This window comes from Orcinus orca, chromosome X (genome assembly GCF_937001465.1).
Source record: "Orcinus orca chromosome X, mOrcOrc1.1, whole genome shotgun sequence".
NCBI classification, from domain to species: domain Eukaryota; kingdom Metazoa; phylum Chordata; class Mammalia; order Artiodactyla; family Delphinidae; genus Orcinus; species Orcinus orca.
This window is the reverse complement of record NC_064580.1, coordinates 54,906,733-54,919,797: the sequence shown is the minus strand read 5'-3', so window position 1 is coordinate 54,919,797 and position 13,065 is coordinate 54,906,733. Positions and strand designations below refer to the sequence as shown.

Below are 13,065 nucleotides of genomic sequence, written 5' to 3'. Positions count from 1 at the left end.
TCCATACTGTTCTCCATAGTGGCTGAACACTCCGACCAGCAGTGCAAGAGTGTTCCCTTTTCTCCACACCCTGTCCAGCATTTATTGTTTCTAGATTTTTTGATGATGGCCATTCTGACTGGTGTGAGATGATATCTCATTGTACTTTTGATTTGCATTTCTCTAATGATTAATGATGTTGAGCATTCTTTCATGTGTTTGTTGGCAGTCTGTATATCTTCTTTGGAGAAATGTCTATTTAGGTCTTCTGCCCATTTTTGGATTGGGTTGTTTCTTTTCTTGTTATTGAGCTGCATGAGCTGCTTGTAAATTTTGGAGATTAATCCTTTGTCAGTTGCTTCATTGGCAAATATTTTCTCCCATTCTGAGGGCTGTCTTTTGGTGTTGTTTATGGTTTCATTTGCTGTGCAAAAGCTTTGAAGTTTCATTAGGTCCCATTTGTTTATTTTTGTTTTTATTTCCATTTCTCTAGGAGTTGGGTCAAAAAGGATCTTGCTGTGATTTATGTCATAGAGTGTTCTGCCTATGTTTTCCTTTAAGAGTTTGATAGTTTCTGGCCTTACATTTAGGTCTTTAATCCATTTTGAGCTTATTTTTATGTATGGTGTTACGGAGTGATCTAATCTCATACTTTTACATGTACCTGTCCAGTTATCCCAGCACCACTTATTGAAGAGGCTGTCCTTTCTCCACTGTACATTCCTGCGTCCTTTATCAAAGATAAGGTGACCATATGTGCGTGGGTTTATCTCTGGGCTTTCTATCGTGTTCCATTGATCTATCTTTCTGTTTTTGTGCCAGTACAATACTGTCTTGATTACTGTAGCTTTGTAATACAGTCTGAAGTCAGGGAGCCTGATTCCTCCAGCTCCGTTTTTCGTTCTCAAGATTGCTTTGGCTATTCGGGGTCTTTTGTGTTTCCATACAAATTGTGAAATTTTTTGTTCTAGTTCTGTGAAAAATGCCAGTGGTAGTTTGATAGGGATTGCACTGAATCTATAGATTGCTTTGGATAGTAGAGTCATTTTCACAATGTTGATTCCTCCAATCCAAGAACATGGTATATCTCTCCATCTATTTGTATCATCTTTAATTTCTTTCATCAGTGTCTTATAATTTTCTGCATACAGGTCTTTTGTCTCCTTAGGTAGGTTTATTCCTAGATATTTTATTCTTTTTGTTGCAATGGTAAATGGGAGTGTTTTCTTGATTTCACTTTCAGATTTTTCATCATTAGTATACAGGAATGCCAGAGATTTCTGTGCATTAATTTTGTATCCTGCTACTTTACCAAATTCATTGATTAGCTCTAGTAGTTTTCTGGTAGCATCTTTAGGATTCTCTATGTATAGTATCATGTCATCTGCAAACAGTGACAGCTTTACTTCTTCTTTTCCGATTTGGATTCCTTTTATTTCCTTTTCTTCTCTGATTGCTGTGGCTAAAACTTTCAAAACTATGTTGAATAATAGTAGTGACAGTGTGCAACCTTGTCTTGTTCCTGATCTTAGTGGAAATGGATTCAGGTTTTCACCACTGAGGATGATGTTGGCTGTGGGCGTGTCATATATGGCCTTTATTATGTTGAGGAAAGTTCCCTCTATGCCTACTTTCTGCAGGGTTTTTATCATAAATGGGTGTTGAATTTTGTCAAGAGCTTTCTCTGCATCTACTGAGATGATCATATGGTTTTTCTCCTTCAATTTGTTAATATGGTATATCACATTGATAGATTTGTGTATATTGAAGAATCCTTGCATTCCTGGAATAAACCCCAGTTGATCATGTTGTATGATCCTTTTAATGTGCTATTGGATTCTGTTTGCTAGTATTATGTTGAGGATTTTTACATCTATGTTCATCAGTGATATCGGCCTGTAGTTTTCTTTCTTTGTGACATCCTTGTCTGGTTTTGGTATCAAGGTGATGGTGGCCTCATAGAAGGAATTTGGAAATGTTCCTCCCTCTGCTATATTTTGGAAGAGTTTGAGAAGATAGGTGTTAGCTCTTCTCTAAATGTTGGATAGAATTCGGCTGTGAAGCCATCTGGTCCTGGGCTTTTGTTTGTTGGAAGATTTTCAATCACAGTTTCAATGTCACTGTTTGTGATTGGTCAATTCATATTTTCTATTTCTTCCTCATTCAGTCTATGTAGGTTCTGCATTTCTAAGAATTTGTCCATTTCTTCCAGGTTGTCCATTTTATGGTTATAGAGTTGCTTGTAGTAATCTCTCATGATGTCTTTTAATTCTGCAGTGTCAGTTGTTACTTCTCCTTTTTCATTTCTAATTCTATTGATTTGAGTCTTCTCCCTTTTTTTCTTGATGAGTCTGGCTAATGGTTTATCAATTTTGTTTATCTTCTCAAAGAAACAGCTTTTAGTTTCATTGATCTTTGCTATTGTCTCCTTCATTTCTTTTTCATTTATTTCTGATCTCATTTTTATGATTTCTTTCCTTCTGCTAACTTATGGGTTTTTTGTTCTTCTTTCTCTAATTGCTTGAGGTGCAAGGTTAGGTTGTTTATTCGAGATGTTTCCTGCTTCTTAAGGTGGGCTTGTATTTCTATAAACTTCCCTCTTAGAACTGCTTTTGCTGCATCCCATAGGTTTTGGGTCGTTGAGTCTCCATTGTCATTTGTTTCTAGGTATTTTTTTATTTCCTCTTCGATTTCTTCAGTGATCACTTCATTATTAAGTAGTGTATTGTTTAGCCTCCATGTGTTTGTATTTTTTACAGATCTTTTCCTGTAATTGATATCTAGTCTCAAGGCATTGTGGTCGGAAGAGATACTTGATACCATGTCAATATTCTTAAATTTACCAAGGCTTGATTTGTGACACAAGATATGATCTATCCTGGAGAATGTTCCATGAGCACTTGAGAAAAATGTGTATTCTGTTGTTTTTGGATGGAATATCCTATAAATATCATTTAAGTCCATCTTGTTTAATGTATCATTTAAAGCTTGTGTTTCCTTATTTATTTTCATTTTGGATGATCTGTCCATTGGTGAAAGTGGGGTGTTAAAGTCCCCTACTATGAATGTGTTACTGTCGATTTCCCCTTTTATGCCTGTTAGTATTTGCCTTATGTATTGAGGTGCTCCTATGTTGGATGCATAAATATTTACAATTGTTATATCTTCTTCTTGGATCGATCCCTTGATCATTATGTAGTGTCCTTCTTTGTCTCTTCTAATAGTCTTTATTTTAAAGTCTATTTTGTCTGATATGAGAATTGCTACTCCAGCTTTCTTTTGGTTTCCATTTGCATGGAATGTCTTTTTCCATCCCCTTACTTTCAGTCTCTATGTGTCTCTAGGTCTGAAGTGGGTCTCTTGTAGACAGCATATATATGGGTCTTGTTTTTGTATCCATTCAGCCAATCAGTGTCTTTTGGTGGGAGCATTTAGTCCATTTACATTTAAGGTAATTATCGATATGTATGTTCCTATTCCCATTTTCTAAATTGTTTTGGGTTCGTTATTATAGGTCTTTTCCTTCCCTTGTGTTTCTTGCCTAGAGTAGTTCCTTTTGCATTTGTTGTAAAGCTGGTTTGGTGGTGCTGAACTCTCTCAGCTTTTGCTTTTCTGTAAAGGTTTTAATTTCTCCATCAAATCTGAAGGAGATCCTTGCTGGGTAGAGTAATCTTGCTTGCAGGTTTTCCTCCTTCATCACTTTCAGTATGTCCTGGCACTCCCTTTTGGCTTCCAGAGTTTTTGCTGAGAGATCAGCTGTTAACCTTATGGGGATTCCTTTTTGTGTTATTTGTTGTTTTTCCCTTGCTGCTTTTAATATGATTTCTTTGTATTTAATTTTTGACAGTTTCATTAATACGTGTCTTGGCGTATTTCTCTTTGGATTTATCCTTTATGGGACCCTCTGTGCTTCCTGGACTTGATTAACTCTTTCCTTTCCCATATTAGGGAAGTTTTCAACTATTATCTCTTCAAATATTTTCTCAGTCCCTTTCTTTTTCTCTTCTTCCTCTGGAACCCCTATAATTCGAATGTTGGTGCGTTTAATGTTGTCCCAGAGGTCTCTGAGACTGTCCTCAGTTCTTCTCATTCTGTTTTCTTTATTCTGCTCCGCAATAGTTTTTTCCACTATTTTATTTTCCAGGTCACTTTTCTGTTCTTCTGCCTCAGTTATTCTGCTATTGATCCCATCTAGAGTCTTTTTCATTTCATTTCTTGTGTTGTTCATCATTGTTTCATTCATCTTTAGTTCTTCTAGGTCCCTGTTCAACATTTCTTGTATTTTCTCTATTCTATTTATTTCCAAGATTTTGGATCATCTTTACTATCATTATTCTGAATTCTTTTTCAGGTAGACTGCCTATTTCCTCTTCATTTGTTACGTCTGGTGCGTTTTTATCTTGCTCCTTCATCTGCTGTGTGATTTTCTGTCTTCTCAGTTTGCTTATCTTACTGTGTTTGGGGTCTCCTTTTTGCAGGCTGCAGGTTCGTAGTTCCCATTGTTTTTGATGTCTGTCCCCAGTGGCTACGGTTGGTTCAGTGGGTTGTGTAGGCTTCCTGGCGGAGGGGACTAGTGCCTGTGTTCTTGTGGATGAGGCTGGATCTTGTGTCTGTAGTGGGCAGGTCCATGTCTGGTGGTGTGTTTTGGGGTGTCTGTGGACTTATTATGATTTTAGGCACCTTCTCTGCTAATAGGTGGGGTTGTGTTCCTATTTTGCTAGTTGTTAGGCATAGGTTGTCCAGCACTGTAGCTTGCTGGTCATTGAGTGAAGCTGGGTGCTGGTGTTGAGATTGAGATCTCTGGTAGATTTTCACCTTTTGATATTATGTGGAGCTGGGAGGTCTCTTGTTGACCAGTGTCCTGAAGTTGACTCTCCCACCTCAGAGGCACAGCACTGACTCTTGGAAAAAGAGGAAAAGGGGAAAAAATCATAAATCTTGCTCTCGAAATCCACCTCCTCAATTTGGGATGATTGGTTGTCTGTTCATGTATTCCACAGATGCAGGGTACATCAAGTTGATTGTGGAGATTTATTCGCTGCTTCTGAGGCTTTTTGGGGGTCTGAGGTCTTCTGCCAGCATTCAGTAGGTGTTCTGTAGGAGTTGCTCCACGTGTAGATGTATTTCTGGTATATCTGTGGGGAGGAAGGTGATCTCCACGTCTTACTCTTCCGCCATCTTCCCTCCGCACCTCTAGTCTCCATTAATTTAAAATGCTTGAAACCAAGGAAGTGGCTTGGTTGGAAAATCAGCCTTTATCCATTCATTATGTCTGTCATTTATTTAATCATCCAGCATTGAGAACTTCCAGCACCAACGCCTGATAATGGGAATTACAACAAAATAGTCATCTCTAGGGGAACTTGTAGGCTAATAAGGGAGAGAAGATATGTACATGCATAGTAAGAACTGAAAGTTGAGGAGTTAAGTGTTATGAGAGAGGTGCAAAGCACAAGATGGGGGATTCCAAGTCATGAGGAAACACCTCCAAACCTGGGGAGTAAGGAATATCATTATAGGAATGGACCTGGTGCCTGGGCCTAGGCAAGTAAGTAGGATATGTGCTTGAGATTGTTAGAGAAGAGAGGAGGGCAAGTAGCAGTGAATTCTGAGAACACCATGGAAGAAATTGTGAAGCATGTCCTGACAACAATGACCTGTTCAGTGTGGCTGGACTGCAGAGTACAAGAAAGGAAAAGTGGGCACCAAGGTGGCAGACAAAGGTTAAGGCTAGCTTCAGAATTCCACTGTGAATACCTAAAGCAACAAAGTCACACAGGGTGGATGGAGAGAGGAGATGAATCCTCACAGCAAGTTTCAAGCTTCTCTGTACTGACACTGAGCCCTCACAGAGTTTCTCCTGATCCCTTCTGGGAATAGAAGGGCCCACACGAATTTTTCTCTACTTTCAGTTGTACCTTACTTATGCAAGACACGTTCAGCTTCCAGGGAAAGATTCACCATGGCATGGACTGGTACCACAGTGAAGTGCTTCTCTCTGGCTGGAAAGGGCAGGATCTCTGCTATGTGGCCCACCTAGGCTCCCTTCCCCTTCCCAGCTTACCACCTTGGGCCTCAGTCAGCCATACACCCAATTAAGTCTCTTGTTCAATGGGGAATCTGCGTACTTTAGCTTGTCCTCTAATGAAAGATTTGCCTCGGCCTTTCTAACTGGCAAGGCCATTTTCCTCAGTGGCCCTAATTCCTGAACATGTCGTTTTGCCTGGGAGATCCAGGCTGCAAAGAATAATGTAGAAGGCTCAATTAACTTAAGAATTTTCCTTCTTTTCCCTCCATCTCACCTCGCTCTCTTTCCCTTCAGGGATATGTATCATGCCACATGGAGGCTCTATCCAAGATGAAGGCTCTACTGAAGCCACTTCCACATTTAATTTTTTCCCTGGCTTATTGCCCTACCACTATTTCAAGCTCTTTTCTTAACAGCAGCCAGTGTGAAAAAGCCTTAGGGGTTTAGTTAACTAGGAGCTCAATGTCAGTCAGCAGTATAATATGACTGCCAAAATAAAAGTTAAAGCAATTTCATTAGAAAAAGAGGACCCAGAAGGAGAGCAATGAGACCATTTGCTCTGCTTTGCTCTTCCACCCCAGAAGACAGTATCTGCTGCCTCACCAACATGCCTGAGGATGCTGCAGGTGGGAAGGGAAAGGGGCATTGTCCTGGGAGGCTGCAACCACATTGGTCTCCTGATAGTTCCTCAAAAGATCAGGCACACTCCTGTCTCAGGGCCTTTGAATGGCTCTTGTCTCTACCTGAAACACTTTCCCTAGTTCTCTTCATGACTCACTTCCTCACTTCATTAGGCCTCTGTACAGATATTGTCTCTCCAAAGACGCTGTCCCTGACCTCCTATTTAAAATAGTCCATCCCATCACGCTCTATCTCCCTTTATACTGCTTTGTTTGTCTTCATGACACTTATTAACTCCTGACACGTATTCTATCTCTTCCATTAGAATGTAAGCTCTATGAACATAGGTTTTTGTGTGTTTTCTTTACGGCTGTGTCTAGAACAGTGCCCGACACAGTGGGAGCTCAATACATATTTGCATAAACAAACTTTTTCATGCCATCTACCTCATTGTATTGCAACTTATTTTTCATTTGTCTTGTCCCCACTAGAATTTTATCTAAGAAAATTCTTTTCTCAATTATTTTGACATTTTTATTAATTACCTAGCCAATGCCTGGCATGAAAAGTGTTGGATGGATGGATGTGCTAGCAAGGATGTTGTAGAGGGGTTTCAAACATTGGATGGCATTGGCCTAGACCCACATTGCCAAATACGGTAGCCACTAGATACTTGTGACTATTGAGCATTTGAAATGAGACTTGTCTGAATTGAGATGTGTTGCAAATGTAAAATGCACACCAGATTTTGAAGACTTTGTATGCAAACATGTAAAATATCTCATCAATAATATTTTTATTGATTATGTGTTAAATAATAATATTTTGGATGTAATGGGTTAAATAAAATACATTCTTAAAATTAAATTCACCTGTATCATTTTTAATGTGGCTATTAAAATATTTAAGTTACATATATGACAGGCATTATACTTGTATTGAATAGCACACAGATATTTTACAACCTCCATGTTTAAACCTTGACCTTTACAGGCTTTTGAGAGTGTGTATGGGGGGGTTTGAAGTGGTTCCCTGTAACTGACAGAGAAGAGGGTTCTCCATAATCACTGCTCCTGGGGACTGGTGGCAGCAGGGTCAAATAAGCACTATGCTTTATTACTCAACCTCATCTTTCTCATTCCTGTCTTCTTTCACTCCAGCATGTCCACAGCAGCTAGCAACAAGCCAGATGGAATGTTTAGAACTTTTTACTTTCTGTCTTAGCTTCTGCCCACCCATGTTTCCCCTGATGGTGACAACAATGAACAGATAAATGGTCCAAAGGTGAGCTACAAATTGGAAGAATAAAATCTAGCCACAAGTGCCCTGGATCATCAACACCCAGCAGAATCCCCACTTTGGAAAATCTCTCTATTCCTGATAAGTGATTTTATGTGTGAAGCCAACTCCCCTAGCAAAGCCCCATGCTGGGTTATCCCAGGAGGGAAATAGAGAAGTAGAAGACAAACAACCTGCCCTTTAGGAGATTATAATAAAGTTGGGAAACAAAACTAATGTGTACGTGAAAAGTTAAACAAGATCACAGGACAATCATACAAGAAATGTTGGGCAAAGTATGATTAAGTCCAAACCAATTACCCAGAGAGTTAGTGCTTTAGTAATTCAAATTATGGTCAGTCCTAAGGTACAGGCAGGCAGAGAAAGCTTCCTCAAGGAGGTAGTACTTGTGCTGGATTTTGAAGGATGTATGTGATTATTACAAAAGCATAGATTTCCAGAGCTTGAAGCGCCCTTAGAGACATAGTGCACTCCTCATTGTACAGATAAGGAAACTGAGGCCCAGAGAAAAATATAGTAAGTCAGGAAAAAGTTGGGAGTACAACCAAGATTTTCTACTTCTCAGTCCACTACTCTTCCCTCCAAGTGTTGAGAAGGGAGAGATTGTGTTCTAGGTGTAAAAAATGTGCAAAGAAACAAATGCTTGAATACTCACTCCCCAATCTGCCCCTTTCCTAACACACACACACACACACACACACACACACACACACACACACACACACACACACACATCTCCAAACCTGATCTGGGATCTCCTTTTATTTTCCTCAAGACTATGTTAATCTAGAAGGTGAATCAGATAACACTGAATTCAAATTCCAGGTCAAACACCAGTGCCTTTTTATTTAGTTAGAAATGCGCCAGGTGTTGATGAATGGCCTCTCTGATGTAACTCGCCATCCTGAAAGCCTTGAAGTTGAGAGACCCTCCTCCTGTTCCTTTGTGTCCTATCACCACAAGGTATACAGACTCGATCTGAACTACTGTCACTGCCTGGCTGCCCCGACTCTGGCCTTTGGTGTGGAGGTCCATGGTGTTGTTGCCCTCAGTGTACAGGTTGTCCCGGATCAACAAGCATTTGGTCCCTGTAAGGGTGATTCCCTGAAGAAACAACTTTTCTCTCTCCTCTCTCACCAGCAAGATCTGCATTTCTTCCTGGGTCAATTGGAACAAGTTGACTTCAGGATAAGAAGCTAACAACCAGGGAGGGGAATTGGTGATTATCGCTGCATCACAGCACATTCCAGTCTGTAGGAAGAGGGTGATGTAGTCTTGCCAGACTTCTTCACTGATATCCCCTATGCACTGCATGATTCAAGTAAGCTGTATCTGAAAGATGAAAAAAGTGCTTTCTGGCAAGTTGGTCTTCAAAAGAAGTTGGTTGGTAGTTGGCCCAAGATGACTGATAAACTGAAACTGAAATAAGCTAAAAGCACAGTTCGTTTCTGATGGCTTCTCCTCAGAAACAAGGTGGAGGAGGTCTTGATGACTTGTGTGAAGTTATGCCCCAACTGCCCTCTGCTGTGACTTATCAAGCTACCTCTAGAGCAGGAGTGAGGTCACAAAGGCTCTGTGGCTTCTTAAATAGTCATAATGCACCACTTCATGGGTGACTTTTGGCAGTAGCTTTCTTAGGTTATATCTCCAGCTAGTGAGATATTGGGGCAAAGCACACCTACTTACTTCCCTAGGATACCATGGGAAGGACACCAACCCCTAATAGCAGAAAATCCCTCAAAGTAGAAAATAAGTGGGTCATAACTGAGTTGGAGGTTTGCATATAAAGCAGGACAGGTGAGGTTTAGTGTGGCAACTAGTATCTCAGACGTTGGCTAATCTAAGATCTGAGCTCTAGGTACAAAGTCAAAATGTCCACAGGCTCACTGGCTTACAACCTTTTGGGGATAAACATAATAGCCTCCTAATGATTTCCTTGCCTCCAGACTCTTTCCCTTTAGTTGTTTACCTTCTGGCCCACACCAGCTGTGAGTCTAGAGTAATTCATTTTCATTTAGTCATTCAGCAAGTATTTATCAAGCATTAACTATGTGCCAAGTATTTTTCTAAGCACTGGGGTACAGTAGTGCACAGAGAAAAACCTCATGGGGTTGATATCATAATGGCAGAAAACAAATAAATAATAGATGATAGTATCCCTTTCACAGAAAATATTTTACAAGTCTAATACTTTCTTCTTCCATAATTTTCCTCTTAGTCCCAGGCCTTCTCTACTCCTGTGGGGGTCCAATCTGACATGTGACTCTTCTGCAACCTTTGACAATTCACCATCTGTATCTTAATTTCCTCTGAAATGACACTAACTTGCCTTAAGGAGGGAATGTTAGGAGGAATGATTAAATATAATGGTGGAGAAAATCTGGGATAGCTTAGAAAATTCATTTATTCAACAAATATTTATTGAGTACCTACTGTGTTCCAGGCCTGTTCTAGACTTTGGAGATCTAGCAGTGGACAGAAAGTCCCTGCCCTCATGAAGCTGACATCCTAGAGGGGGAGACAAATAACTGAGAAAGACATTTATAGCATATCAGGTGGTGTTGATAACTATAAAGAAAAAATGTTAAGAAGATAGAGAATGCTGGGGAAGAAGTGGTGGCGGTTTTATTTAATATGAGGTGCTCGAGTAAGGATTCTCTGATATTGTGACATTTAATCAGAGACCTGACAGAGATGAGGGAGTGAACATGTGGATTTCTGGGGGAAGAGCATTCTAAGCAGAAGGAACAGCAAGTGCTCGTGAGGCAGGAGCATGTCTGGTATATTTGAGAAAGAACAAGAAGATCAATATGACTTAAACAGAGAAAGCAAAGGGTGATAGAAGGTATAGTCAGAGAGGCACTAGGCTTAGATCATATGTAGGGCTTCATAGGCCATGTAAGGATTTGGCTTTTACTCTGAGATGGGGAGCCACTGGTAGGTTTTAAGCAAAGGAGAGATGTCTCTATAGATTCTAGAGTCTAGAAGATGCTATGTAAAGAATAGATGCTAGGGGAACCAGGGCCAAAACATGGAGACTAGACTATGACAATAATCCAGGCTAGATAAATAGAGGTTGGGGCCAGAATACAGGGGTGAGAAGTGGTTAAATTTGGAATATTTTGAAAGAAGAGCTAATAGGATTTGATGATGAATTGAGTATGGGGTATGAAAGAAAGAGAATGTCTCCAAGGCTTTTGTCTTAAACAACTGGAGTTGCCCATTTTTGATATGAGATATACTATAAAAAGAGCAGATTTGAGAAGATAGGTAGAAATCAAAAATTCTGCTTTGGATATGGTAAGTTTGAGGTGCCTCTAAGACATCCAAGTAGACATGTCAGTATGCTGTTGGATACTATATAAGTTTAAGAGTTAACAGGATGGATCAGGAATAGAGATAAAATTTTGGAAGTTCTTTGCAAATATGGTATTTAAAGGCATGAGACTGGATGACAGCACCCAGGGAATAAGTGTAAATAGAGAAGAGGACCAAGGTCTGAGTACTGACAGCATTCCAACATATAAAGAAGGTAAGATAAGTGAGAAATAGCAAAGGAGATTGGGAAAGAGATGTCAGAGAAGTAGGAGAGAGAGCAGTGTCTCTGAAACCAAGTGAAAAAAAATGTATCAAAGGGAAGGGAGTGATCAGATACTGCTGAGAGGAAAAGAAGTCTGAGGATTACCCATTGGATTTTGCAATATGGAGATTACTGGTAACACTGACAAGGACAGTTTGTTGGAGTGGTGGGGGTAAAACCTGATTAGAGTGTTTTCAATAGAGAATGAGAGGAGAGAAAAAGAAGTGGAGGTAGATAATTTAGACAAATCTTGGGAGGAATTTTGCTATAAGGTGCAATAGAGAAATGGGGTAGGGGATGGTAGGTGGGGGAGAGGAATGTGGGTCAAGAAAGGGTTTTTTAAAATTGGAAATAAACATGTTATTATAAACATGTCCTTGTGCTGATGGAAATGATCTGGTAAAGTGGGAATGTTTTATGATAAAGGAAAGAAGGGACAATTTAGTAGTCGAGGGAGTATGAAATTGAGTGGACAAGTGGAGGAGTTGCCTTAGGAAGGCTCAGGAACAGTTGATTCATTGAAGGAAGATTATATGGGTTCACATGAAGAGCAGCAATTAGATTTGGTTGTGGGAGGATGTGGAAGTTCCTTTTTGATGCCTTCTATTTTATCAGTGAACAAGGAAGCAGGGTAATCATCTGAGAGAGAGGAGAACAGAAATATTTAATAACTGAGTTGAGGAAGGGAAGGTAACCGCCAATATTCATTGTGCCCTTATGATGTTCCTGATACCTGATATACGTTACTTCCTTGAATCCTCACAAGCACCTTACTAGACTTGGTTTACAGATGAGAAAACTGAGACTCAGAGATGTTGTGTAACGTGTCCGGGGTCATATACCATTAGCAAATAGCAGAGTCGAAATTTTAACTTGAAGTCCATACTCCTTTTAACTATCCCAAAGAGCATGGACATGAGGTTAAAGTCTAAGTAACTGAGTATATGATGGTGGTATTACTAGGGATAAAGAAAACTTGAGAAAGAGCCGGTGGCAGAAGTGGGAGAGGGCAAGAGGCAGGAGGAAGGTGTAAAAGATGAGTTTGTTTTCAGTCGTGATGCGTTTAATGTGCTAGCTGGAACACCAAAGCGGAACTCTCAGGGGAGAGTTGGAAGTTCCAAACTTGAGCACAGGAGAAAGGTCACAGGACTTGAGATGTAAATTTGGGAGTACCCTACCAGCAGATAAGGATATAACTTGAGAATGAGATCAAGATTACCAAGGGAAAGAAAATAGAGAGAGTAGAAGATTGAGGACAGAAGCCAGGGAAATGGATAAATAAGGGCAAAGAGGAGTTGGGAGGAAGGCAGAAAAGGAATACTGAGGGATGCCGGCAATGAATCTGCTTTACAATAAAGGCCAAGGGAAGAGAGAATGTCAAAAAGGAAAATGAATCAACAGTGTAAAAAGCTGCAAAACAAATGGAGATTGAACACTGCGAAGAGCTATTGGATGAAGCAACTGGAGTTCAAGATGATTGTAAAAGAGCCAATTGAGAGGAGTGTTTAGCATGCAGTGAGTATCTTCTGAAGACGTGGAAGTGAAGGGATATTCGGGT

General features: G+C 40.0%; 1 protein-coding gene across 1 annotated transcript; it reads right to left on the bottom strand.

The window, feature by feature from the left end:
- Positions 1 to 8,746: 8,746 nt before the first annotated feature.
- LOC101285162 (uncharacterized) lies at positions 8,747 to 9,479 on the bottom strand. Its single transcript, XM_004286288.2, has one exon. It carries the CDS (start codon positions 9,239 to 9,241, stop codon positions 8,780 to 8,782), a length of 462 nt encoding a protein of 153 aa, XP_004286336.1. The 5' UTR covers positions 9,242 to 9,479; the 3' UTR covers positions 8,747 to 8,779.
- Positions 9,480 to 13,065: the final 3,586 nt, after the last annotated feature.